The following is a 27,199-nucleotide window of genomic DNA, read 5'->3' as shown; positions in this document are numbered from 1 at the left end:
CTGTGCTGAGCTGTCAGTGCTCGTGTATTGAGGGACAAAAAAGAAACTTTTCCAGTGAAGGAAGTGTCGTGTTTTCATACCAGGAGGTTGGGCAGACACCCATCTCTCCTTGAAACTGGTCTCTTCCTTCTCAGCTGAGCCTTGGTGGTTCTTTTATCCCGTAATTTTACAGCAAGCTTGCCGAGGGTTAGTGAACAGCCATGTGTCACCCTGGTGGCTCCGACACCTTTGACTCTGGAGTTTTTCACACGTCTGACAGACAGGGAACAGACGTCTTGCTTGTGCCTGTTCCCAGCCCTTGAGGCGTGGTTGGTGGTTCCCTTCTTTTCAGCAGGCACGGCGTTTCTGGTTTAACGCTTCGGCGCGCCGGCGCGGGAGGGCTGCTGTGCCGCTCGGGTTTTTGTGCTTGTAGTGATCGGTTTTCATCTTCCCAGTTCGGCAGCCTGGAACAGAAGTTAGCCTTGGCAGAACGGATCCGTGGGCACGTTCTGTCCCTGGCTCTGCAGATGTACGGCTGCAGGGTGATCCAGAAGGCCCTGGAGTTTATTCCCCCAGACCAGCAGGTAATTGTAAGTTTCAATTTTAACTTTCTTCTTGATGTTTAACGTTCCTTGCCGTTTGGTGACCTGAACCGCGACCTTCTGTTCTTCTTGTGGCTGGTGTCCTTTTGGTTTGGTTTGTGGCATGTTTGTTACGGTTTATGTGCATGATAAGTTTGTGACACTGTTCTTGGGTCTCGTCATCACCTCCTTGTTCCACTTAATTGTTAACGGTGTCGGTTCTCTCTTAATTCCCTGAAATCAGATTATGTGTGTAGCGGAAACTGAGAATGATAGTGAATTAGAAGATATTTTTAAATCCCTTGAAGGAAGCAGTGCCAGGGTTTTGCCTTTAATATTCGCTGAGCTATCACTGCTTTGATATGTGGGTCAATATTCTGCTCTCCTGCAGAGGGAGATGTATGAGGAGTTCCCGGTTCCCGTGGAGCCAGGCCTGGCACTGGAGAGATGTGGATGACAGCCAGAGTCCCACTCAAAGCTCATTAATAAAGGAATTCCTCTAGGGTTTTATGAACAATGAATTAAATACTCAAGGCAAGCTAGCTAATAGAGGTGTTAGGAATCGTAATACGAGAATCTCAATGTAGGTTATATTAAATTAAAAAAAAAAAAACAAACGGAAACCGGCTTTAGGAATGCACGTTCCCTTTAGGTCCGGCCTGGGCTAAGCTGGCGGCACACTCCTCCCTAGGGTGGTAGGGGTAGCCCAAACTCTGGCACTTGTGGTCCGAGATTTACTAATTGTCTTCTTCCAGAAAGGTACTCTGGAGTACGCAGTACTCCCAAAACGCCTGGCTTTGCATCAGTTGCACAGCTGATCTCGTCCCGTTTGGTAGTGTCATTAAATTCCCCAAAACTCTCATTCTCTTTTCTCCGATCGTAAATCTTGTAGCCTGCATGTGTGTTACTTTAGTCCTATTTAAACCTTATCTTCTTGGCTTCCTTAATTATCATACAATATTACCTTGTAGCCTATATAAGATACTCGCAAGTTCTTAGCCCAGTGCTGACCTCATTTTAGTTACATATGAAGCTGAAACACAAAAAGCTTGTGATTCTACATTTCTTGCTCTTTTAGGGGAGAAGCGGAGGGAACGGGGGATGCACAGTCAAGTTGCGCATCAGTAAAATATCTTAAATTTGGGTACTTAACTTGTAAGGGGACGCTCACGTTTAATGAAACGAGTGCTTCATCTTCGTTTTGTTACAGAGTTCCTCTTGCTGGTTTCTGCAGCCCAGCAGGCTTCGTCTCAGCACTCGGCCGCTGGAAAACTTCCAGTTTGAAATGCGTCCGTGCATCCTTCGCCCCTTCCGTGCTCTTTACCCCGTTTAGCAGGGAAAACTTTGCATTTATCAGCCGTGAATGCTGGTGGTGCTTTCTGTTTGTCTTTCTCTCCTCCTAATAGAATGAGATGGTACGGGAGCTGGATGGCCACGTCCTGAAGTGCGTGAAAGACCAGAACGGTAACCACGTGGTGCAGAAGTGTATCGAGTGTGTGCAGCCTCAGTCCCTGCAGTTTATCATTGATGCGTTTAAGGGACAGGTGAGTCCTTAACCAAGGTGTCCTTAACCGAGACACCGATTCTCATTCTTTGTATTCTTCTACGTTGCTTTGAACAGCACGATAGTGGCCGTAACTTGTTCAAATATTATTAATTATAAATTTTTAGCAAGGGTCAAATTGAAAGGTTTCTGCAGCCCCATTAGCTTCGAAAGTCTTTGGCCATGTCTGTGTTGCCAGTTTGTGCAGGTGTAGCACAGTAAAGTATCCTTGCAAAAATCTGTTTTCCTGGAATATCAAGTATCAAGTTTCAAGATGAAACCATGAGTTTCATCTAGAAAAGGGCAGTTACTTGTGCTTCATTCTCCCACGTTTTTTCTTGGTGTCCTCTCCTGAATTAATGTGCTGGATATTAATTGCGGAGCTGCCTTTATTCTGCTTGTACTCAGCTTGTCTTCCAGTACAAAAGCGCTGGTTCGGGCGTTTCCAACTTCAACTTAATTGGCTTTGGAGGGGAACTTTGAAGTGTTTTAAGGTTTTGCCCTAGGGATTTGAGGACAGCCCGGGGTTGTTATAGCAGGAACCAGGAACTTTATTAGTTTGGCTGCTCCTGGAACCGCTGTGAAAGCGGGGACTTGCTTGGCTGTGTCAAAACAAGCCGGATTCTAGCTGGAAACTTGCTCAGCAGATTTGTTGGTTAGAGTTTAGCTTTAGACCTTCCACTGGGGAGTTTGGCGAGGCAGAACTACCTCTGGGAACTTGGCCGAGGGCACTGACGTTTCTTTGACCAGCCGTCCCGGTTTCATCTGAACTTTCATATGAAAGATTAAACTTATCACCTCAAGACGATTTTTCCGCAGTTAATTGCACTTCAGGTCCTGTTCTCCTGCACGGTTTGCTCAACAGTTATTAAAAATTTGTAGACTGTCAATTTAACTTCAGTGCTTGGATTTGCTACTTTTGTTCATTTGAAGCCACCAAATAGGACTTTGTGCTTTAGACGGAAAACTGGGCGGCAATAATCAAATGTGGCGTGTTCTTACCAGCAGATTTGGTAATCCATTAGAAATGAGAGAAGAAGGTTCTTTGTTGTCACTTCTAAGTGCGGTTAAGACTTTTAAACAAATGCAAATAGTTGAGGAAAATCCTTTCGCTGAGCGTTTTTAACCTGGTTCGTACCGTTTCTTGCATAGCTTAAAATACGTAGCTGGCAAACAGCATGCTGGATTTATTCTTCTGAAACAGTGTTTTAGCACGGCTTCTAATAGCGCTTGGCTGTCCCAGTGTTCTTTTTATTCATAAAGACCTTTACCACTTGTTTTCCCGTTTCACGCCTCGGGGAGCTGAGGCACAGGTAGGGCTGTGGTGTCCCTGCCGCCCCCCAGTTAGTCCTGTGGCAGTGCGGAACCGATGTTTCCAGTTTGAGTTGATGCTCTCTGGAGCTGGCGTTGCCTGCTGCGCCCGGGAAAAACCACCGCGTGTTCGTTTAATTCCGAAAGGTTTAGATTCACAAAGTCTAACAGCTGTGTCGCTGCCTGTGCTTGCCCGTCTTTGTTGACCGCAGGTTTTTGCGTTGTCTACGCATCCGTATGGCTGTCGTGTCATCCAGAGGATCCTCGAGCACTGTCTTCCTGAGCAGACCCTTCCCATCTTGGAGGAACTTCACCAACACACCGAGCAGCTGGTTCAGGTCGGTGCGGGAAGGGGGAACGTGGGTGCTGCGAGATGTTTTTCGGTTACTACTTTGCGTTAGGAGAGTTGCTGACAGCCTGTTTGAGTTTGCAGCTATAACACATCGGAACACAGGGGCTCTGGTCCTGAGGAGGAACGGGAAAGAAGATGGCAGACAAGAAATGTACTTGTCTATTGTCTAAATGTACAATTCACTAATTGTTTGGGCTATGTGCAAATATCCAGCAGATATCAAAGCTGTAGTTACTTTCCTTTTTGGAAAGGATCTTGAGTGGGTGCGTGTCCTAATGCTTCGCTTCAGGAGTTACAAATAAGATCTTAAGGGAGTCGATGCAAAGAGCTGATTACTTCTAGGAAAAGAAAATGCCGAGTAATTGGGGTTCTCTAAAATGTGTTGGTTTTATGCACACCCCCTTCCTGGCTGCCTTTCCTCTTCCTTGACACCGTCCTCCTGAGAATACGTTTTTCTGGGTTTCTGGTATTGGGGCACGATGGATGTACCAGCAAACGAGCCCTGTCCTGTGCGCTCGTGTGTTTAGCGCAGGGAAAGTGGGACGAGGTTGGGCACGGAGGTGAGGTATCGGATCATGCCTCTGGTATTGTGAACGGGGAAAATATGTATCTCGTGATCTGAATATACCCACATTCGGAATATGAACACGCACAAGGACAGTCTCCCATAGCTAGAACCATGGCGCAGCCCTCCAGGATGTGTGATTTGTATGTTTGAACCCAGATAAAGCAAAGAAACTTGAAATAAGCAGAGTATTGACATTCATGTTCAAGGAAATTGCTTTGAGTTTTATAAGTGGTACAAAGATGCAGCATTTTACCTCCCGGTAAAACTCTAGAATGCACGTTTTTTTGTAGAAGTAGAAAGTATTTACATGGTTTATGCAGTAGATATTTTAATTGGTGTTTAGTTGAAGTTTGTTAGTCTTAATGCACATCGGGAACTTGTTTTATGTTAACCGTTTCTGTCCACCTTTTGTCACACGCTTCTGCTGTCTCCCAAACAGGATCAGTATGGGAACTATGTTATCCAGCATGTACTAGAACATGGTCGGCCTGAGGATAAGAGCAAGATTGTAGCAGAAATTAGAGGCAACGTGCTCGTGTTGAGTCAACATAAATTTGCTAGGTATGAATTTGTTCCTTTTCACAGAATCCCAGACCAGCAGGGGTGGGAAGGGACCTCTGGAGATCATCCTGTCCAACCCCCTGCCAGAGCAGGGTCACCCACAGCAGGTGGCACAGGAACGCCTCCAGGCGGCTTTGGAATGTCTCCAGAGACGGAGACTCCCCCACCTCTCTGGGCAGCCTGTGCCAGGGCTCTGCCACCCTCACAGCAAAGAAGTTCCTCCTCATGTTGAGGTGGAACTTCCCATGGTCAAATTTGTGCCCGTTACCCCTTGTCCTGTCGCTGGGCACCACTGAGAAGAGCCTGGCCCCATCCTCCTGACACCCCCCCTTTCAGTATTTATAAGCGTTGATAAGATCCCCCCTTGGTCGTCTTTTTTCCAGACTGAAAAGCCCCAAATCCCTCAGCCTTTCCTCATAAGAGAGATGTTCCAGTCCCCTCATCACCTTGGTAGCCCTTTGCTGTCCCCTCTCCAGCAGTTCCCTGTTCCCTAAAGTCTCCACACCCCGTGGGAGTACGGACACATGCAGGAGTTGCAGAAGAGTTAGGGGTGGGGTGTAGGGAGGTGAAAACGTTTTTGCTGAACGACAGAATGCTGTTTATAACTGCGTATAAAGTGGGATGAGTGACTGGTGAGGTTAGTTTTACTTGTAATGAAGGAGGATGAAGATGTGGAAGAGTAGCTCTAAAGCTAGTTCCTGAACTTGGCCAAGAGTTTTTGTGTGTGTTGTTTTTTGTTTTGTTTTGCCGCTTTTTAAGCGGTCACTATCCCGTGGATAATAACATGCCATAAGAGCATTCCACCGCCTCTGGGGTGCTGCGTCAAGCCACGAGGAACTTTAGGAAATTCAATGTAGCAGCAATTCTTTTTCGTCCCACTTCTCACGGAAGAACCTGGGCTTTTTATGTGCTGAGTCTTGGGGTCCTTTTTGAGACACACGCCCAGCGACACCCTCTTGGGGCAGCTGCAGCGGTGCCAGGCTCTGAGTCCAGATGCTGCAGAGAGACACTTGGGTAGAAGCAAAATCCAGGTACCTTAGTGGGTGTCAAGACGAAGTAATACATCCCACATTTGTACAGTCCTTTTGCCCGTGTTTCCAGCCATTTGGACATGACGGCTGACCACCTCAAAGGCTCAATATTTCCTCCTTTTTTTTCCGATTAGTAAAATAGTGCTTTAATACTTCTGGACACAAGGGAAGTGTAACATTAACAAGAACTAGAAGAGCGTGGTCTTAAATGTTGTTATTTCAGATTCTTCCTGCCTGACTTGCCTTGCTCTTTTTTCCTAACCTTCTTCCCAGCCGGAGTATTAATTAGCGTAGGATGTCCCCCGAGCTGAGCACGGCTTGTGGCAAACCGCTCGGTGACTCTGTGATTGAGTCAGGGATGCAGAAGATAAGACTGGTAAAACTCTCCGTCCCCTTTCATAGATCCTATTTAACTTGGCTCTCTGGAGAGCAGAGGCTAGTCATCTAATGTATTCCGGAATTTTGGAAGTTCTCTGCCTTTGCTAAGATCTTTTGTTCCAGAAAAAGCATTTCCCTGTTGTTCTAACCTTGGACCTCTGTTCCCATCGCGCTCCAGTGCTGAGAAAACCAAACAAAGAACAACTCCTCTACTTCTCTAACAGGCACGCTGTGAGAACAAACATCTCAAATACAGCATCGTCGCAGAGTTGCGCAAATTTGGGTAAAATAAAACCCAAACTGGTCCTTTCCCCAAATTCCCCCTCAGATCCCCCAATCCTTGGACTGCTCTTCTGTTCCACATCGCTGAATTTCTGTGCCAGCACAGACGTCGATCCCAAAATGGTCTGCCCGTGCTAGAAGCATGAGAGGTCTCCTTGGGGTTGAACGAAAAGCCCGGCAGAGGTGGTGTTCCTCACAGATTGTCCTTCTTTTCTTCTTACAGCAACGTGGTGGAGAAATGCGTTACTCACGCCTCCCGTACGGAGCGTGCCATGTTGATCGATGAGGTGTGCACTATGAACGACGGCCCTCACAGTGCCTTATACACCATGATGAAAGATCAGTACGCCAACTACGTGGTACAGAAGATGATCGATGTGGCAGAACCGGCCCAGCGGAAGATTGTCATGCACAAGGTAAGCAGCTGCCGTCGATTGATAAGGACGTAAGGCTTGTCGCTGCCACCCTGGTTGTGGAGAGAAGATAAGGCCGAGGTGATTGCTTTTGCCATTAGAATTTCATAACGATGGAAGTATTTCAAAGCTGCGTGTTTCAGTAGTAGCTGAAATATGAAAATGCGAAATAATGAGATGCCATTTGGACTTAAAACTAGCTGGTTGCTTCCAGCAATCTCTTCTGACCTACTAACCTAGTTCTGCGCTCGTGGCGGAGCGAATGCTGATAAAAACCACCAAGATTTACTGCAGCGATGCTGTGGGACGGTCCCTGGCGAGGCACCCTCGCAAGGTCTGGCGATGACGACACCCTTGCCCTCACTGAGGAGAGCCTTCGCTGATGAGAGCACCTTCATGCGCTCAGTGGAGCCGAGCCAGACCGAGCACGGACCTGCAGGTTGCGACCGCTGCCGTGTCACATTGTCCCCGATGGGGACCGCCAGGGTGGCGGGTAACGCCGCGCTAACGGGACGCGTTGCTGCAGCCTCCAAGCCTGGAGTCATTAATCAGATTCTCTATTTCTCCATTTTCAATACGGTTTTGATGGAAGACTTCCACGGTTTAGCAGTGTTTGAATGCTTAAGTTTCGGGACTTAATATTTGTCAAAAATGAAGACGTTTTGGAATTAAATATGCATTGCTGCCAGTCCTGCCTCCCGGGGCCCTGTGCCTGCTGTCCCAAGGGCAGGAGGCTCTAAAAATCAGGTTACGTCTTCATTTTCCTGCTTTTAAGGGTCACATTTGTGGGTCTTTATAGCTGTAATGAACGGAAAAACCAGGCTTTTAAATGTGCAGTGGAACTGAGATAATTTTCTTCAGTCACGTGGGTTTAGGGTCTGTTACTTTGTGAAAAATACCAGCCAGAGCTACGCCTCTTATTAGAAATAAAATACTAACACTGGCTTGGAAAACCCCCCATTTATGGGGTTTGTTTTTTTTTTTAGGAGGAAGTGTGAGAGTGCCAGGGGTTGGAATCCCAGTGAAATCAATTGTATTTAAGAATCCTTGAGTGAAATGGAGCAAGTGATTTTTTCTTTTAAAAAGTGGGGGGTTTTATCTGTGCGAGGAACCCGAGCTTTGCCTCCGTGAGGCAGCTGATCCCTGTGTGAACAACATACCTGCAGCTGAAATTGTCTTCAGGGCGGTTAATTCTTAGCTTCAGGAATCATTCAGAGTAGTTCTTTTAAACGGAAACCTGTATTAGTCCAAAAGTAATTATAAAGATAATGAAATAAAAATGCGTGGCAAGGGATATACAGAGTTTAACTGTCGCAGAATGATCGGTATTGCTAATCTATATATAGGGATATATATATATTAAAAAAAAAAAATATGAATGATCATTACTGCCATGTTCTTTCTCTTGTCAAGCGAAGTCTTTTGAATAAAATGCTAATTAGGTTATCGGTGTGGTTGTCAAAAATAGAGCGGGGATGACAGCTAAATGGGACTGGAAGGTTTCAGCTGCGTTCTCAAGCTTGAATGAAAAAGCCTGGGAAAATGGAGTGTATCGACGGCTGCATTTGGATTGTAAAAATTGCCGTTAGTACAAACAAGCCGTTTGTGTTATTGTTAAAGACAGTGCTTTTATTTGGGGGGGGGAATATTGAAAGGTGATTTTAACAGTTTTGTCAGTTAAAACCAAAAGAAAGTCGTAGAAATGAAGAGGAACGAAGAGCGAACTGTTGGACCTGGGGGAGCTTTCCTGCTCCTCCGCCTCCGAGCGGCACTCGGACCTTCTTGGGAACGGGGTGTGGGGAGGGCCAGGGCATCAATTTATAGTTATTCCTTGAAGCGAAATGGGGATTTAAGCGGCTAGAGGCTGAGCTGATGAAACAGGGTGTGTTTGGGATGGATGTCCCGTGGGGGTTACGGTGACGGCGCTCCCGGGAGCAGGGAGTGCTGAGCATCACGTCGTGCTCTGGGTGTTGCCTCATCCCTCCCGCAGCTCCCGCTCCTCCGGGAAGCATCCGTTGTCAGTGCGTTACGGAAGGAACGCGCTGGGGGTGTGGGCTATTTCTCATCGCGGGATGAAAAAATGAATTGCTCCGATGTCTCCTTCCTCCAAAAGTGTCCAGGAGAGCTTCAGCAGCACAATGGTGTTACTGCCCCGAAGCCAGCCGTCCGTGGTCGGGCGCTTTGGCAGGGCAGGTGGCTTTGCTCCGGCTGCGGTCCTTACGGTGGCATTGAACGTGACTTCATGAAGTCACTAAAATAGCCTGAGCGGGTGGAGTTTGCTCCCCCAGACCTCCTCTCTGCTCAAAGGGAATATTTTAATTGTGAGCCTCAGCAGTTAAACAGCTCTTCAGCCCAGGAGCGTCGCGTACCTCTCCCAGTGCCTCTTTCAGACAGGCTGCTGAAATTCATACCAGTGGCTCTTCCCGGTTTGTGGCAGGTTTTTGAGGTTCCGCTGGTGGCCTGGAGGGAGGCAGAAGGTCCTGCTCGTGTTGCATGTGAGCCAGTGATGTGCCCTTGTGGCCAAGGTGGCCAATGGCATCCTGGGGCGCATCAAGAAGAGTGTGGCCAGCAGGTGGAGGGAGGTCATCCTCTCCCTCTGCTCTGCCCTGGGGAGGCCACATCTGGAGTGCTGGGGCCAGTTCTGGGCTCCCCGGGTCAAGGAGGACAGGGAACGGCTGGAGAGGGTCCAGCGGAGGGTATGGAAATGCTGAGGGGCCTGGAGCATCTCTGTGCTGAGGAAAGGCCGAGAGCCCTGGGGCTGTTCAGCTGGAGAAGAGCAGGCTGAGAGGGGATCTCATCAATGCTCAGCAAGAGCTAAAGGGTGGGTGTCAGGAGGATGGGGCCAGGCTCTTCTCAGTGGGGCCCAGGGACAGGACAAGGGCAACGGGCACAAATTTGACCATGGGAAGTTCCATTTCAACATGAGGAGGAACTTCTTTGCTGTGAGGGTGGCAGAGCCCTGGCACAGGCTGCCCAGAGAGGTGGGGGAGTCTCCGTCTCTGGAGACATTCCAAAGCCTCCTGGAGGCGTTCCTGTGCCACCTGCTGTGGGTGACCCTGCTCTGGCAGGGGGTTGGACGGGATGATCTCCAGAGGGCCCTTCCCACCCCTGCCAGTCTGGGATTCTGTGATTCAGCAAAAGTTGCTCAGCTTCACTACACCCTTCTGATGCCTTTTCTACCATAGTGTGTTTGTCCCCAGGCTGGGGGCACAGTGCCAGGGCCCCCTTGGGAAGCTCCGGCACCCGGGGGTTGTGTCTTCCCAGCCCGCTCTTGGGACAAAGCCCTGTACCCATCCACATGCTCAGATCCAACTGGATTCCAGTAACACGGCTCAAGACCATAGGGCAGTGACTGTCCCCCTGTACTGGGCACTGGTGAGGCCCCACCTCGAGGGCTGTGTCCAGTTTTGGGCCCCTCACCACAGAAAAAAAGACACTGAGGGGCTGGAGCGTGTCCAGAGAAGGGCAACGGAGCTGGTGAGGGGTCTGGAGCACAAGTCCTGTGAGGAGCGGCTGAGGGAGCTGGGGGTGTTCAGCCTGGAGAAGAGGAGGCCAAGGGGAGACCTTCTCGCTCTCTACAGCTCCCTGAAAGGTGGGGGTAGCCAGGGGGGGTTGGGCTCTTCTCCCAAGGAACAGGCGATGGGACAAGAGGAAACGGCCTCCGGTTGTGCCAGGGGAGGTTTAGGATGGATATTAGGAAAAATTTCTTCACGGAAAGGGCTGTCAAGCGTTGGAAGAGGCTGCCCAGGGCAGTGGTGGAGTCGCCATCCCTGGTGGGATTTAGAAGCCGGGCAGACGTGGTGCTGAGGGACATGGGGTAGTGGTGGCTTTGGCAGTGTTGGGTTGATGGTTGGACTCAGCGATCTGAAAGGTCCCTTCCAACCTGGGCAATGCTGTGATTCTAAGATAACGCCAACTTCTTGACCAGAAGTTCCTCCTAAAAATGACATCAGTGGGCGATGGGACATTAACTTGATTCGCAGTAATTGGGGCGATTACAGCAAAGGGCATTTTTGTGGTCTTCTGCTGGTGGCCGGCACCCTGCCCGCGCGGTACCCGGGGGCTCGCTCAGCGTCGCCGTGGCCGTAATTGGAGTTCCTAAACTTGCCTCGCTCTTCTTCTGTCTCCTAGATCCGGCCTCACATCGCTACCCTGCGCAAATACACCTACGGCAAACACATTTTGGCCAAGCTGGAGAAATACTACATGAAGAACGGGGTGGACCTGGGGCCCATCTGTGGGCCACCCAACGGCATCATCTGAAGCGTCCCTGGGGAGGAGCTCGCTGCCCATCGGCACCTACAACCAGCAACCGACGATATTCCGATATACAGTTAGAAAACGTTTTCTGGTTGCGAAACTGCTTAAAAAAAAAACAAAAAACAACCAAACAAAAAAAACGAAGAAGAAGAAAAAAGCCTTTGTAAATTTCTTTAATTTTATTATGCATAACATGTACTAATTATTTTTTTTAATTAACTAATTGCCCTGCTGTTTTACTGGTGTATAGAATACTTGTACATAGGTATCAAATGTACATGGAAGGCCACATTTTTTTTGTTCACTGTTGTATCTATATTCCAAATGTGGGAACTTTCAGGGTGGTTGGTTTGAAGAAAACAAACAAACAAACAAAAAAAAAAAGTTTTTAATTCATCCGCCTTTTGCAGACGACTTTTTTGCAAATACCTGGGTTTTTTCTCCTTTTAGTCGAAAGTCGGCGAGAAGGTGGAATTTTAGTTCCGTGGCACAAAACAACGCATTTAACGCTCTCTATAAATATGAAAAAAAAGATAAAAAAGATTCAAGTTGCTAAAGAAAAAAAAAAAAGGGAAAAGAATTAAGGTTTTGAAACTTTTTAATTGCTCTTTTTTTTTTCTTTTTTTTTTTTTTTTTTTGAGTATAACATGCTAAAGGAGGTGGCTTAGCTGGCGGTTTTGGGGAAGAAAACGTTTACGCACCCGGAAAGTTTTTAAAAGGGGGGGTGGGGGGGGGTACTTGTTTACTGCCTACTCGGTTTGTTCTGTTAACATGGAGAGACACAATTTGATTATTTAGCATGAGGAAAAAGGAAAAAAAAAAAACAAAAAAAAAAATCCAACTCGGCTTTGGTCTTGCTTCTATAAATATATAGTGTATACTTGGTGTAGACTTTACATATATAAAAATTTGTAGTATTTTCTTGTTTTGATGTCTGATCTGTATCTATAATGTACCCTAGTAGTGGAACATACTTCTGACTGTACAATTGTACATTTGTAAACCTCTGTAATGTAAATGTGGAGAAGTTTGAATCGACATTAAAAAAAAAAAAAAAAAACCAACCCGTTTTTTTTTTTTTTTTTTTTGGTAAGAAAAGCAAAAAAAAAAAAAAAAAAAAAGAATTAGCCAAACCTGTGCATTTCAGTGTATATTCACACCTTTTATGGTCGTAGCATATAGTGTTGTATATTGTAAATTGTAATTTCAACCAGAAGTAAATTTTTTCTTTTGAAGGAAATGTTCTCTTTATACAGCCTAGTTAATGTTTAAAAAAAAAAAAAAAAAAAAAGAAATAAAAAGTAAATGCTTGGTTTTATTTGTCACCTAGTTGAACGGTAGCGATCCTTTCTAAATGTTATACAGAAATGATTCAGTTCAAAAATAGTGGTTTTTTTGAATCTTAAAAAGTAATGTTTTGCTTATTTTGTGACAGTAAGAAACAAAAAAAAAAGTGCAAAAGTACAGGATCCCCCCTCGTTTTTTCCTTACAATCAGAGTCCCCTTTTCACCTTGTAAAGTGTGAATCGCCTCCCCCCCCCCTTTTTTTGTACAGAAGATGAACTGTATTTTGCATTTTGTCTACTTGTAAGTGAATGTAACATACTGTCAATTTTCCTTGTTTGAATATAGACTTGTAACACTACACGGTGTACATTTACAGAGCCTTGTGTATATTTCCAATGAACTTTTTTGCAAGCACACTTGTAACCATATGTGTATAATTAACAAACCTGTGTATGCTTATGCCTGGGCGACTATTTTTTGTAACTCTTGTGTAGATTGTCTCTAAACAACGTGTGATCTTTATTTTGAAAAAATACAGAACTTTGGAATCTGCCTGCCTTGTTTCCTTGGAACGCTTTCCCGGAAGGTCTCACCCCCGCCGCTTTTTACCTCTTGTTTTCTTTATTTAAGAGCAGTTTTTTCCCCCTTGGCGCGTGGGGAATGAAGAGCAGAGCGGCCCCGGCTGTACCTCCGCCCCCCACCGTTGTCCCCCTCCTCCTGGGGGCTGGCATTTTGGCTTTTCACCCCCCCCTGCCATCTTTGAGCACATCCAACCCTCTTCAGAGGCCGGATAAACTCAAGGCACCCACAGCCTCCATCATCCTCTGGCAGCAAGTTGGCGGTGAACCACCACCCCGTGTCTCCTGGTCAGTTGAAGCGCTGCAGCTCTTGCAGAGAGGGGAGGGAGTAACGTTCCCTGGCCCCCCTCATCATCTTCTCTTGGTGTCCTCTGCTCCTCTGCTGCTTCCCTCCTGCCCTTCTTCCAGGCTGGGGTTGGTGCACCATGGAGTTGATGGTTGTGTCTCTTGGTCATTTGAAATGCTGCAGCTCTTGCAGAGAGGTGGGGGAGCAACATTCCCTTGTCCCCCTCATCTTGTCCTCATGGTGTCCTCTGCTGCTTTCCACCTCCTGCCCTTCTTCCAGGCTGGGGTTGGTGGTCCATGGCGTTGATGGTTGTGTCTCTTGGTCATTTGAAGCGCTGCAGCTCTTGCAGAGAGGGGAGGGTCCCCCTCATCTTCCCCTCAGGGTGTCCTCTGCTGCTTTCCTCCTGCCTCCCTCCTGCCCCCTTTGCAGGCTGGGGCTGGTGGTCCATGGGGTTGATGGTCGTGCAGAAGATCCTCCTCTTGCCTTGCTGGGGTGTGGCGATGGACTGGGAGCTGCACCCGGCAGGCGAGGTGGGGTTGCACCAGTGAGTGCCGCGATGGTTCAGCACTGGTGGTTGATGGTTCCAGAGAACCATCAGCTGAACCGATGGTTCTCTGGTTCGTTGAGAACTAGAAAAGCAACAGTGAACCCCGAGCTGGTGTTTCCACGGAGCCTTTCCCCAATCCCGAGCTCTCCTTCCCCAGAGGTACCGCTCGGCTCCCAGCCTGGCGCTGGGTGGGCACAGTTAGGCCTGTGCTGCTCATCCCTGTCCCACCACCATCATCTGCTGCCCAGACCATGTTCTCGTGCGACTTCCCAACCTGCCTTTGTCCTCTATTCCCCCAACTGCCCCTCTCCGGGAAGCCCCGGCTCTGCCTTCCATCCCTGTGCTGCTGAACGCGACCCCACCGCCACTCTGGCTCGGGGGAAAAATTGGTCTCTTGCCACCAATTGGTCTTCATTTGCCAGCGTAAAGGACCTTCCCTGTCCCTGTGGCAGCTGCTGGATGTAAAGACCCTTTTCTGAAGGCTATAATCAGAATAATTTGGGAAATATTGATAAGTTTGAGCACTTAGGCAAACGGGGTGAGGCGTGATAAATTAATGGAAGGGAAGAAACTGCCCATTTTACGGGAAATTAGTTTTTTGGCTCGGGGCATTAAAACGGTTGATTTTGGAGCGTGTCTCAAATTACCGATCCTTCCCACGCTGCCGCTTCCTCCTCCTCAGCCCTCACCAGCCCCCTGGGTCCCTCAGCCCTCACCAGCCCCCTGGGTCCCTGCCGCCCGGGGGTGGCCTTAATCCGTTTTCACACCCGTCGTCGTCAGACTCAGCGGAGGGAGCTGACCTGGGCTTTCTGACACCTTCTTTGCCCTGGGTCCGGAGCCAGCCTGTGCCTCTCCGCCACGAGCGTCAGCCACGGCAGCGAGCCAGCAGGGCTACCGGGGCACGTGGGTCACACGCGGGTCACACTCGGGTCCCCCATCCTGGACGTTTTGGCTCTTATGGCTCTTAAATCTCTTTAATGCTTCTTTTAAGCCATGGTGTTTAAGCAGCTCAGCAGCAGTGTGGCTGCCAATTTGGGCCAGAACATGGTGAAAAGAAGGGATAGGTATATACATTTATTTATTAAAGTTTAATTTAATTTAGCATTGAGTATATATCTCAGGTGTGAGGTCGGAGAGCTCGGGCTCCGTGTTTCTTCTTCTGGACCCCCGCGGGTGGGGGGTTAACCCTGGGCATCCTTCCCCCCCACGGCAGCGAAGGTGTTCAGGAACAATCCCATGGGTTTAGCTCTTGCCCAAACCTGCAAACTCCCGCTCCCAGCCTGGCCCCGGGGGAAGGATCCGGCCCGAGCGCTGGCACGGTGGGGGCCCAGCCTGGGCAGCCGCCCCACGGCCAGCAGTGATGGCCCTGCCGGGGGGAGGGAGGGGACACAGCGGGGGCCTGTCGGGAAGGATACGTCCGGGTCACTCCATGTGGGCCCTGCTTTACTCCAGAGCATGGCTGCTGGTCACTGCTGGAGAAGGGATGTGAAGGGACCCATCATGTCAGCCAGCGTCCATCAAAATGGCTGGGGTCCACCACATCAGCCAGGATCCACCATCTCAGCTGGGGTCCATCACAACACCCAGGGTCTGTCACATAAGCCAGGATTCATCATACCAGCTGGGGACCATCACAACACCAGGGGTCCATCAGGACACCCAGGATCCATCATGTCAGCTGGGGTCCATCACAGTGCCCTGGGTCCAGCACATAAGCCAGGATCCATCATCTCAGCCAGGGTCCATCACAACAGCTGGGGTCCATCAAGACATCCAGGATCCAACACATCAGCTGGGGTCCATCATAACCCCCAGGGTCCATCACATCACCAGGGATCCAACACACTGGCTGGGGTCCAGCATGTAAGCCAGGGTCCATCACATCAGCTGGGGTCCATCACAACCCCCAGGGTTCATCACATAAGCCAGGATCCATCATCTCAGCCAGGGTCCATCACAACAGCTGGGGTCCACCATGTCAGCCAGGATCCATCATAATAACTGGGGTCCATCACAATGCCCAGGGTCCATCGCAACGCCAGGGATCCAACACATCAGCTGGGGTCCAGCATATAAGCCAGGGTCCATCATGTCACTGGGGTCCATCATGTCAGCCAGGGTCCACCATGACACCCGGAGTCCATCACATCGTCTGGAGACCATCCCATCAGCCAGAATCTATCACATTGGCCGTGATCCATCACATCAGCCAGGATCTGTCACAACTGCTGTGGTCCGTCATGACATCCAGGATCCATCACAGAGGCTGGGGTCCATCGTGTCAGCTGGGGTCCATCGTGTCAGGCAGGATCCATCACGTCAGCTGGGATCCATCACGACACGCAGGATCCATCACTTCAGCTGGGATCCCTCAGGACATCCAAGGTCCATCACATCAGCCGGGATCCATCAGGACACCCAAGGCCCATCACATCAGCCGGGATCCATCAGGACACCCAAGGCCCATCACGTCAGCCGGGATCCATCAGGACACCCAAAGTCCATCACGTCAGCCAGGATCCATCAGGACACCCAAGGCCCATCACGTCAGCCGGGATCCATCAGGACACCCAAAGTCCATCACGTCAGCCAGGATCCATCAGGACACCCAAGGCCCATCACGTCAGCCGGGATCCATCAGGACACCCAAGGCCCATCACATCAGCCGGGATCCATCAGGACGCCCAAGGCCCATCACGTCAGCCGGGATCCATCAGGACACCCAAGGCCCATCACATCAGCCGGGATCCATCAGGACACCCAAGGCCCATCACGTCAGCCGGGATCCATCCCAACCCAACAGAACAAGGTCTCCTGCTTTCAAGGTGGCCACAGTGGGGTGGAAAAGGACTCGGTGGCAGCCGGGCAGTGTCCACCCCCCTCCCCGGCCCCTCCCGTGAGACCCCGACTCTCGTGTCCAGGCCCCTCTCTCCCTCCGACACCCCTCGGGGGGCCACCTCTGGGGTGACAACCCCTTGCTGGGGACCCGCGGGGACCTTGTCCTGCTGCTGCGGCCCCTGCGGGGGGTGGCGGCGGAGCTGCAGGGGTGGCGGCGGCCACGGCGGGGCGGTGCAGCCCCAACAACGCCGCTGTCCCCGCTCCCGTCCCCTCCCCGGCCCCAGGGACCCCCCCGCAGCGCCCCCCCCCCCCCCGAACCTCCCCCCCCGGGCCCCGACCCATCCCCGAGGGACCCCCTGCACCACCCGAAGCCCTTCCCCCGCCTTTGCGCCCCCCCCGAATTCTCGCTGATGATATTAATGCACTTTAAAAAAAAAAAAATATATATATAAAGTAACTAAATATTAAAATTGAACCAGATATGGGGTGTGGGGACGCCGAGGCAGAGCCCCCCCCCGCGATCTTTCACACCCCCGAAGAGGAGGGTTGTTCTGAGGTTGCCATCCCGGGGCGGGGGGGGGGAGCGGGGAGGATGCTCTGCCGTGGGTCGCGCCCCAGCTCCCCCCAGCCGGGGGCCGCCCCTCAATTTGCAGCTGAATTTGGCTGATTTTCCCTCCGAACCCGGCCCTGCTGGGAGGGCAATGCCCCTTCTCCCAGGTAATCCCCCCCTGCTCCCCCCTTGACCCCCCCTCCCGGCTTATATTTTGCATTCAGATGAGGTTGTTTGTTTTTTTTTTTATGAGAATCTGAGTATATTTTTAGGCTTTTCACAGCAAACGTGCGAAAGCCATTAGGAGGAGTCACACGCGTGTGAGAAACAACTCATTTCCAGCCCACCCCGGCTGCTCCCAGCTCACCCGCAGCTACCGCCTTCCGGGCCCATCGGGGTGACCCAGCACCCAAATTCCGAGCAAAGTCACCCCAGGGTCACCTGGCAGCCGCGGGGGAAGCCACTGTCACGGCAGGGGACTGCCCTGACCTCTGGGCCCACCCTTATCCCTGGGGTTTTTGAAAGGGGAAACTGAGGCAGGGGGCTGTGGGGCTGGCTGGGCTCTTGGCCCAGGGCTGGGAGCGAGTCCCGGCTCTGCCCGGAGGATTTTCCCCTCCTGGGTTGTAAGCCCGGGGGTGGCCCTGGCCCCAGCACCCATCCAGGGCTGACCGAGGCGGGGAGGCACAGGGAGCCGGGCAGGGTGGGGGTCCCACCCTGGAGGCAGATCCCAGGGCGCCCATCTGCCCCTGCTTCCTCTCCCCCGTCCACCCTGAGGTGACCCCGACTGCCCCAGGATCCCCCCCTTTTGCCCCTGTGTCCCCCCCCTCCCCAGCCTGTTGATCCCGCCCATACCCCTCTGAGTCCCCCCCATCTACTCCTGCCCCCCTCCCAACTGCCCCTGAGCCCCCCCATTGCCTCAGTGCCACCCCATCTACCCTGGTGCCCCCCATCCGCCCCAGCTCCCCCCATCTACCCCTGGGTCCCCACAATCTGTCACAGGTCCCCCCGTATCTACCCTTTCCCCCCCCCCATCTACTCCAGGGTCCCCAAAGGTGCCCCCAGGCCCTCCCATCTCTCCCCGCATCCCCCCAGTCTGCCCCAGTTCCCTCCTTTACCCACCCCAGTGCATCCCACCTTCCCCTGGGTCCCCCCAATCTGCCCGAGATCCCCCCCATATGTACGCCAGGGTCCCCCCCATCTGCACCAGGCTCCCCTCCATTTAACCCTGGGTCCTCCCAGTCTGTCCCAGGTGCCCCCCAGTCTGTCCCAGCCTCCTCCTTTACCTACCTCACGTCCCCCACCATCTAACCCTGGAGCCCCCCCAGTCTGCCCCAGGTCCCCTCCAGTTTGCTTCAGTCCCCTCCTTTACCTACCCCAGCCCCAGATCCCAGGTCCCCCCCAGTCTACCCCAGAGGCCCCCCCCCATCTCCACCAGGGTCCCTCCCATTTATCCCAGCTCCCCCCCAGTTTGCCCCAGTTCCTCCTTCCTTTACTTACCCCGGCTCCCCCCATCTACCCCTGGATCCCCCCAGTCTGCCCCAAGTCCCCCTTCATTTACTCCAGGTCCCCCCCAACCTACCCCAGGTCCCCCCCATCTGCACCAGGCTCCCCCTAATTCACCCCAGGTCCCCCCAGTTTGCCCCAGTTCCCTTCTTTACTCACCCCAGGTCCCCCCCAGTCTACCCCAGAGACCCCCTCCATCTCCACCAGGGTCCCTCCCATTTATCCCAGCTCCCCCCCAGTTTGCCCCAGTTCCTCCTTCCTTTACTTACCCCAGCTCCTCCCATCTACCCCTGGATCCCCCCAGTCTGCCCCAAGTCCCCCTTCATTTACCCCAGGTCCCCCCCCCATCTCCACTGGGGTCCCCTCCATTCACCCCAGGTCCCTCAGTTTGCCCCAGTCCCCTCCTTTACCCACCCCGGGTCCCCCCATTTACCCCAGGTCCCCCCCATCTACCCCAGGTCCCCCCCATCTCCACCAGTGTCCCCTCCATTCACCCCAGGTCCCCCCAGTTTGCCCCAGTCCCCTCCTTTACCTACCCCAGCCCCCCCCCATTTACCCCAGTCCCCCCCCCCGCCATCCCGCTCCCCCCGGGGCGCTCCGGGCGGCGGGGCCGTGCGGGGCGGGGCGGTCTCAGGCGGGCGGGGGGTCCCGCGGCCAGGGCCGGGGGTCGGAGGGCGGGAGGGGCTGGGGGGGTGTCCGCGTGTGTGTGTGTGTAGGGGTGGGGGGGGGTGTCCGTGCTCCGGGGGGGGCCGGCCCGGCGCTTCCTGCGGGGGGGGGGGGGGGGGGCGCGGCGGGGAGGGCGGCGCGGCGGCGGCCCGCACCCACACCGCCTCCCGCGGGCGGCGGCAACAAAGGCCCTTCCCCGCCCCCGCCGCCGCCTCCCGCCGCCGCTGCAGCCGCCGCCGCCGCCGCCGCCGCCAGCCGTCCTTGCGGCAGGAAGATGCCCGGGGAGGTGCCGCCGCCGGCGCCCCGGGGGCTGCGGAGCCTCCTCCTGCTCCTGCTGCTGCTGCTGGGCGCCCCCGCCGCGCTGGTGAGTGCGGGGAGGTGGGGGGGGGACGACAACTGGCACCGGGGGACCGGCATCGTGCGGGGACCGGCAACGGGTGGGGGGCACCGGCGTCGTGCGCGGGCTGGCCCCGGGCAGCGCGACCGGCGCGGGGTGTGGGGGGTGCGGGGGGAGCAGCACCGGGCTGAGGGGGGGCAGTGGGACCGCCATCGGTACCGGGCGGGGGAGGGTGGGGGGGGACTGGGGCCGGACCGAGGAGCTGGGGACCGGCATCGCGCGTGGATCAGCAAAGGGTGGGGGGCACCGGGGTGGGGGCGTGGGACGGGTATCGGTACCGTGCGTGGACCGGCAATGCGCGGGAGGGGGGGGTGGGGGGGCTGGGACCGGCATCGTGTGTGGATCAGCAACGGGTGGGGGGCACCGGGCTGGGGGCGTGGGACCGGCATCGGTGTCGTGCGCCTACCGGCACTGAGCGGGAGGGGGGGGACACACAGGGGCCGGACCGGGGGGGCTGGGACCGGCATCGTGCGTGGATCAGCAACGGGTGGGGGGCACCGAGCCGGGGGCGTGGGACCGGCATCGGTGTCGTGCGTGAATCGGCACCGGTCGGGGCTGGGGGGGAGGGGCTGGGACCGGACCGAGGGGCTGGGACGGGCATCGTGCGTGGGTGGGGGGCACCGGCACCGGGCGGGGGGGCGTGGGATCGGGATCGGCAACGGGCGGGGGAGGGGGGGGACACCGTCATCGGGCACAGACTGACCCCGGGCGCGGGGACCGGTACCGGGCTGGTTGGGGGGGGGGGACGTGGGACCAGCCCCGGGCACGGATGGGTCGCCGCTCTCGGCATCGTGCGTGGACCGGCGGCGGGGGGGTGAAATCCCGGCGTGGAGCGGGGTCCCGGCACCTTGCTGGGGGGGGCTCTGGGACCCCCACCCTGCTGCCCCCCAGCACCCTGCCCCGCGCCGGCCCCTCCCTGCCTGCACACCCCCCCCCCATCAAATCCGCAGCTCCCCAGCGGGAAGGCCGGGCAGGAGCCGGTGCCCCCCCCCCCCGCCACCGCCCCACACCCCGGGGGTCACCGCTCCCCTGCGCATCCCCCGGGGCAGGGCTGCGGTGGGGGCTCCCCCCGGGGGTGCAGGCAGGGCTGGGCGAGGGCGGCAGGAGCAGGCAGGCGGTGGTGGTGGTGGTGGTGGGGGGGGAATGGGGGGGCCCTGCCGTGTGCGTGGGGAGGGGGATGCAGGCAGATGCCATTTGAAGGTCGTAGGGAAACACGCCTTAAAAATTACCCGGGGGGGGGGGGGGTGAGAGGGAGGAAAATCCCACTCCTGCTTTCCGGTGGCAGAAGAAACTTGGGGGGGGTTGCCCCCCGCCGCCCCCCACCTGCTCCCCCCACCCCCTGCTTGCCCCCGGGGATCTCTCTTGCCCCTCCAGCTCCTGGTGGGACGGGTGGGGGTGGGTGGCCGCCCCCCGGCCTGCGCAGCCATCGCCCCGCTCTGCCCCGCAGCTTTTCCCAGCCCCGCTCCAGGGAGAGGATTCCCGCGGGGGGGAAAGGGTCGGTGGTTTCTGGTGGCACTTCCAAAACTGCTTCTCCTCGTCTCCAGCGCGCTCCGGCTGGGAAAACCTCCACCGGAGCCACCCAGCCCTGCCTGCACCCTGCCTGCACCCTGCCTGCACCCTGCCTGCACCCTGCCCAGCGCTGGCTCTTGCGCGAGCTGCTTGCGGGAGCGTGTGGGGGACCCCGGGTGACTTCGCGGGGCGCCGGCCGTTGGGTGATGCTCTGCTGGAAGGATCCTCCTGCAACCAGGAGAGGCTTTTCCCATGCAACCGGTTGTGCTCCAGCGGGAGAAGCAGCCGCCTCGGGAGGAATGGGAGGAAGGCTGTCGCCTCCTCCTCCTCCTCTTCCTCCTCCTCCTCCTCCTCCTCTCTTTCATAGGGGAACGTCCCAGGGCCCGGCTGCTCACCAGTGCGCAACCCCAAGCTTTTCCCCCTCCTCCTCCTCCTGGGGTTCTGGTTTGTGGGTGCCGTGCGCTGGCACCCCTGTTTCCGTGGGGCAGTGGGTGCGTGCGGGGTGTTTGCCGCCTGTTCCCGGCACCGGTTATTCCCCCTCCTGAAGAGGCAGATGCAACTTCGGTTTTTCCGAGGATGCTCCTGAGCCGCTATTGAGAAGACCATCAGGTGCGTGATTTACTCGTCCCGGCAGCGATAAATCCCGCGGCTCCCGGCGACGCCGCGCGGCCGCTCGCACGGTGAATCAAAGGGCAGTTTATTAAGCCGAATATTGCGCTTTGCCATTGATCCGGGGAAGCCTGAGCTCCGCCGGCAGCGCCCCTCCATCGCTGGGTGCCCGCGGCAGCGAGAGGCGTGTGCGGCCGTGCCGGCATCTCCGTCACCCGGGGCGGGCGCGGGGTGGGTTGAATGGGTGCTTCTTCCCCATTTGGGGAATTTCAGTTGCCGGCTGGTGGATGGCGATGCAGGCGGTTGCTGGCATTTGCTGAGGATAATTAGGCAGGAAAGGTTATGGGCTTGTTGAATTCCAGACTGGGAGGTGATGGGATGCTCCTGGGGACCACGGGGCAGGTCCGGGGCTGGGGAAGGCAGTCCAAGGGAGGCAGGAGGCTGCTCTCCCCCCATGAGGGAGGGATGCTCCAGCAGCCATCGGGCATCCTCACCTGGAGGGGGGGGTCTCTCCTCTCCTCCCCTTCTCTCTTCACCGAGGCTTTTAAATCATTCCGTCTCATTGGACAAAGTCGCAGCTTCTCCCTGGGGTCACCAGGATGGGGAGCAGCGACTTGGAGCAGCTCGGGCGCGTGCCAGCCGGGTGCCGTGCCAATGGGATGGGGGACGGATTTGGGGATGCCGGTTCCCCCGCTGCGGTTGTGCGGGCAACTGGGTAACGCTGCAAACCCTCTGCCGGATCCTGGTGCCTTCTGCGGGGCAGCACCCGGAGAATTAATTAATTAATATTTGCACAGCAGAGAACGGACAAATAACGCTGGCTGCCGTCGGCACCGAGCCCGTGAGCTCCCCGGGACGGGCCCACACCCCCCCATCCCTGGCCCTGGCCCGGGGAGCGCGGAGGGACGGGGGCCGCTGGCCTCGGCACAGGGACGTGGCAGTGCTGGCGTGTTTGGGAAGTGTCGCGAGTCTCTCGGGACTCAGCGCTTCCCTTTCATCTGGTGGGGGCTGTGATCCCTCTTGGCCCCGGGTTTGGGGAAGCTGGGATCGCTCCCGTTAACCCGTTGTGTGCCCCTGTGGGAGCGCTGCCGGGGGGTGTGTGGGGTGCTGCCTCTCCTGGCGAGACCCAGCCGGGCAGTGGGTTTTCCCGACTGTGTCATGGGCTTGTCAGGTGTGGCTTTGGCCAGGATTTCCCAGGGCTGTAAAGCTCAGGAGCTCACCCTGCCCGTCCCCCTCTGGAGCTGGCTGGGGACCACTCGGAGAGAGGACGAGGTCCGGACCCGTTTGGGAGATCAGGCAGCTCGGCAGGGGGGAGCCCCCCATCACCCTGCCCAGGGAGGGGTGAGCTCAATCCCTTATTAGACACCCGAGAATCCAAGAGCGGGCTGTTTTCTGCATGGCCGGAGAGCTGCTGGCTCCCCACCTCGCAGACCACACGCGGGCTGGGGTTATCGCTCCTTCCTCTTCCTCCTCCTCCTCCTCCTCCTCCTCCTCCGTGGGAGACCTCTCTGGGGAGCCGGGATGTGGCAGCCGAGTGGCATCAGGGGACGGTTTGGGGACAGCGCGGGCAGGGGGAGAGGGCAGCACCCGGCAGCTTCATTAGGTACAGGCAAAGCACGGGCTGACGAGCTTAATCAGCGGGGGTGGCCTGTGCGCTGGGCTGCGACGAGATGCCAGGGGAGCGGGTGCCTGCAGCCCCCCCGTGTGACCCCTCGGCTCTGGGGACCCCCCGTCCCTCTGTGTGCCGGGGAAGGATGCTTTGCCTCGGCCCCGGCTGGCTGGCCGAGCCGTGGGCTTAGGGATCAACTCGTCACCTTAATTACTGAGAGCGTCAATTAGCTGTAACCTTTCCGCAGGTCCCGGCCACTCACGTCCGTGTCCCCGCTGGAGCTTTGCCTGGGACGGCTCCGGGGCCGGCCTCGTCCTGCTCCTCGTTGTAGGGTCTTGGGGAGGTTGTTGTCATTTAGTCCTGGAGCGTGTTTCCATGGAGCTCTCCCGCTGAGAGGGGACGCAAGATGACATCCCTTGCTCCTTGCAATCCCTGAAAATCCACCCTTGGCTCAGTCCGGAGGGGCGGTGGGAAGCAGGGGACCCTGAGATGCCCCACGGCCCCACAGAGCTCCAGGGTGGAGCATCCACCTCCCCGTGCAGGTGGATTTGGGGGTTTCGGTGTCTCCCGCAGCTCTGGGTCCCACCGTCACCGACATGGGGGCTGGGGGGGGTTTGCAAGGGCTCCCTTCTCAGCACGGTGTTTGCCCGGTGCCGGCAGCTCCCCGGTGGCCAGCCTGGCATCGGGGCCACGGCGGGGTCTTTCCCTTCTGAGGCTTGTGGGTGCTCTGGGGGCTGCTGTGAAATCATGTGGCGTGTAAGGAGTTTGCTAGGACTCAGCCTGGCTCCCAGCGGGGGTGGATTTGAGCTCCGTGGCGTGAGCTGGGGTAGCCCGGTGGCTCCATCCATCCCTGTTTGTAGGGATATCCCAGCTCTCCCTGAGCCGTGCTCAGCCCCCGGCTCCTTCCTCTTACGAGCAGGAGGTGAAGCAACTTCATGGCGAAACTGAGTAAAAATAACAATAATGAAGGGTCCTAGAGCTCCTTGAGGGGCGCAGGCTCCTCTGGCTGCTGGCGCCTCCTGTCCCTGCCTGTGCGTGGTGTGGGTGAAGTGGGGGTTATGTCCCCAAGTGTCCCTAAGGCTCCTTTTCCCCTGGGATGAGCGGACGGAGACGCGCGGCAGCCCTGGGAGACGGCAGCCGGGCCGGGGGAATGCCCATCCCCGGCACGACGTGAGCAGGGTACCAAACCCCCGGGCCGGCCGAGGGGGCACTGAACCCTGGGCGACGGGAGCCTTCCCCTTCCTGAGCCTTTAAAGACTTGAAAATAGTTTTGAGTCGAGGCGTTAAAACTTTACCCACGTCTCTTCCCACCGAGCGTTCCCCACGCCCGGAGCGGGGCAGGGAGGCCGGGTCTGATCACATCCTTGCAGCCTGCCTGGCTCTGGGGGTGGGTTTTTTTTTTTGCTTTTATTCTGCTCCTCGATGAACGGAGCCGCTGGTCGGCGTCTCTGCAAACCCAGCCTCGGCGCTCCAGAGACGGGGAGCAGTTATTTGGGGAGAAACCCCCTTTGGCAGGTGGTCTGGCAGCCCCTGGGAGCAGCGGGCAGGTACTTTCACCGGAGCTGTGGTCCTCCGCATCCCTCCGCATCCCTCCGCATCCCTCCGCATCCTCCCCACTCCGGTCCAACACCTGCACAAGGCTCAGGACTCCGGGTAGCTGCCGGAGAAGGATTTATCCTGCAAAACAGGTGATGCCACCAAGTCTCTTCTGGGCACAAAGCGGGACGTGCTTCTGTTTTTCCCCCCGGGGGTGTCGGCCTGGCCCCAGCAGAAGATGCTCATCCCTCCCCGGCTGTGTCCCTGGAGACGGTGCCGCAACACGTGTGTGGAGGGAGGAGCGGCGGCTGCTGGAGAGGTTTTCCCAGCTTTTCCGTCCTCGCTTGGTTCCTTCGATGCGGTGCATTATAGGGGAGGAAAAAAATTCGCTGTGGGGAGTGTCCGGCGGTCCCTCGCCCACCCCCCCCCCAACCCCGGGCCGCGGCTTTCGCAAACCGCAGGCAGTGCCCGGCTCCAGGGAGCGCGGAGGTGGGAGGAAGGGCGGCGGGGCGAAACAGAGGGCTTTTTGTGGCCATGCATACATCTTTCCCAGTTAATTAATTTGACATTTACGCCGAGCTTCTCGTGCAAAGCTCCCGAGCGTTTCGGTGACCTTCGTGAGCAGCGAGAGGGGCAAAACCCCCATCCCCCCCCCGCCCAAAACAGTGTGTCCAGCCCCGCGGGGCAGGATGAGAGCTGCTGGGACTCAAGGCAGGGGGAAGGATGTGGCCGGATCCGGGCAGAGGGCAGCTCCCGGGGCTGCCAAACTGAGCCTGGTCGCAGCATTCACCCCCCGGCAAATATTGTGGTTTTTGGGATCTTGCTGTGGCCGGGAAGGAACGAGATGGAACCCGGTGTCGTGTGGGTGGTGCAGGGATGCTCCTTTTTTTCCGTTGTGAAGGCGAAAGCGTTTTTAGAGCTGGTCCTTTCAGGACTTCTTGTTAAAAATGATTCCAAAAGTTAATTCTGGTCCTGGTTAAACCTGTGTTGAACCCAGCTGCGGCGGCGCTTGCGATGCCTTGAGCAGATGGAGGGGACGGCATCGCTCTGGGGGGGAGCGGCGATGGGTACCCCTGCGCTCCCCACCCTGGGAGCCATTCCCCCGGCAAACCTTACATCCCCCTTTTTCCACCTCGGCATCCCAGAATAGGCAATTTCAGTTCTCTCCGGTCCGGATCGGGATGTTTGCTCTGCCCCGGCTGCGCGATGTGCCCCCGCCGAGACGGAGGCCGCGTGTGTTTACATCTCTGCGGCCACGATGCAAAGCATCTCCCTCCCTCGGAACGGCTTGGCCGCCGCTCAAACTATTTATTTCCAGATAAAAATAACAGCGGCAACCTCAGGGCTGCTGCTTCTTTCCCGGCCGATGGAGAAACAAGGATTATTTTAGCAAAAGGGGAGGCGGGGTGGGGGTGAAAACTTCAATGTCGGGGTGCCCGGGCCTGTCTCCCCACCGCTGCATCCCCAATTTGGGATCCGAATCGGGGCCCATCGGGGCGGAGGAGGCCGGAGCTGGGGAGAAGCATCGCCTCTCAGGCAGAGGGAGCACAACTTTGTTGGCAAAACAATTTGTTTGCCAAAAAATGCTGTTTTCCGGAGGAGGAGGAGGAGGAGGAGGAGGAGGGGAATGAAGCTATTTCATGGGCTGCGTTCGTCGGGCTGAATAATTGCGGAGACGGGCGGGCGGTGGAGTTCGGCTGGGTTTGGAAGCGACGCTCGCGTTAGCCAATGTCAAAAATACACCAGAGGGCTGTGTTTTGGGGAAAGGGAGTGGGAGTTTTTTGGTCCAAAATGGGCATTTTAAAAAAAAAAAAAAAAAAGAAGTCTTATTTATTTCTTACTTTTTTTGCAAAGAAAGCTAGAACTGAAGAGAAAGCCCCTGTGTTTCTCTCCTACCCCGGAGCAGTTTGTCCTGCAGAGGCAGCGAGTGGTGCTGGCACAGAGCACACAAAGAGCTTCATTTACCCCAAACTAGGTGTCCGTCCACCATTTCCACCTCATTTAAGGCAAATTTGGGTCCATCGG

At 55.6% G+C, this 27,199-nt stretch overlaps 2 protein-coding genes and 1 non-coding gene across 12 annotated transcripts in view; all 3 read left to right on the top strand.

Moving 5' to 3' along the window:
• PUM1 (pumilio RNA binding family member 1) overlaps positions 1-12,560 on the top strand; it is an 83,598-nt gene extending 71,038 nt beyond the window's left edge. For 5 of the 10 annotated variants that reach the window (XM_074562672.1, XM_074562673.1, XM_074562667.1 and 2 more), the window contains exons 17-22: positions 435-563; positions 1,967-2,104; positions 3,627-3,752; positions 4,774-4,895; positions 6,810-7,002; positions 11,131-12,560. In XM_074562672.1, the coding sequence (XP_074418773.1) occupies positions 435-563; positions 1,967-2,104; positions 3,627-3,752; positions 4,774-4,895; positions 6,810-7,002; positions 11,131-11,262 (840 nt within the window). In that variant the 3' untranslated portion in view covers positions 11,263-12,560. Of the gene's footprint in view, positions 1-434; positions 570-1,966; positions 2,105-3,626; positions 3,753-4,773; positions 4,896-6,809; positions 7,003-11,130 lie in introns of all 10 variants that reach the window. The other 5 variants (XM_074562669.1, XM_074562671.1, XM_074562664.1 and 2 more) reach the window with 1 other exon arrangement.
• On the top strand, positions 7,335-7,420 carry LOC141733258 (small nucleolar RNA SNORD103/SNORD85). The gene has a single exon (XR_012584255.1). It is a non-coding gene; the product is annotated as a small nucleolar RNA SNORD103/SNORD85 (small nucleolar RNA).
• A 7,120-nt stretch (positions 12,561-19,680) lies between the features above and the next one.
• SDC3 (syndecan 3) overlaps positions 19,681-27,199 on the top strand; it is a 46,984-nt gene continuing 39,465 nt past the window's right edge. The window contains exon 1 of the mRNA XM_074562876.1: positions 19,681-19,878. Within this exon, the coding sequence (XP_074418977.1) occupies positions 19,789-19,878 (90 nt within the window). The 5' untranslated portion in view covers positions 19,681-19,788. The remainder of the gene's footprint in view (positions 19,879-27,199) is intronic.

This window comes from Larus michahellis, chromosome 19 (assembly GCF_964199755.1).
Source record: "Larus michahellis chromosome 19, bLarMic1.1, whole genome shotgun sequence".
Classification (NCBI taxonomy): Eukaryota; Metazoa; Chordata; class Aves; order Charadriiformes; family Laridae; genus Larus; species Larus michahellis.
Note: the sequence above shows the minus strand (reverse complement) of the source record. Positions and strands in the feature narration are given on the sequence as shown.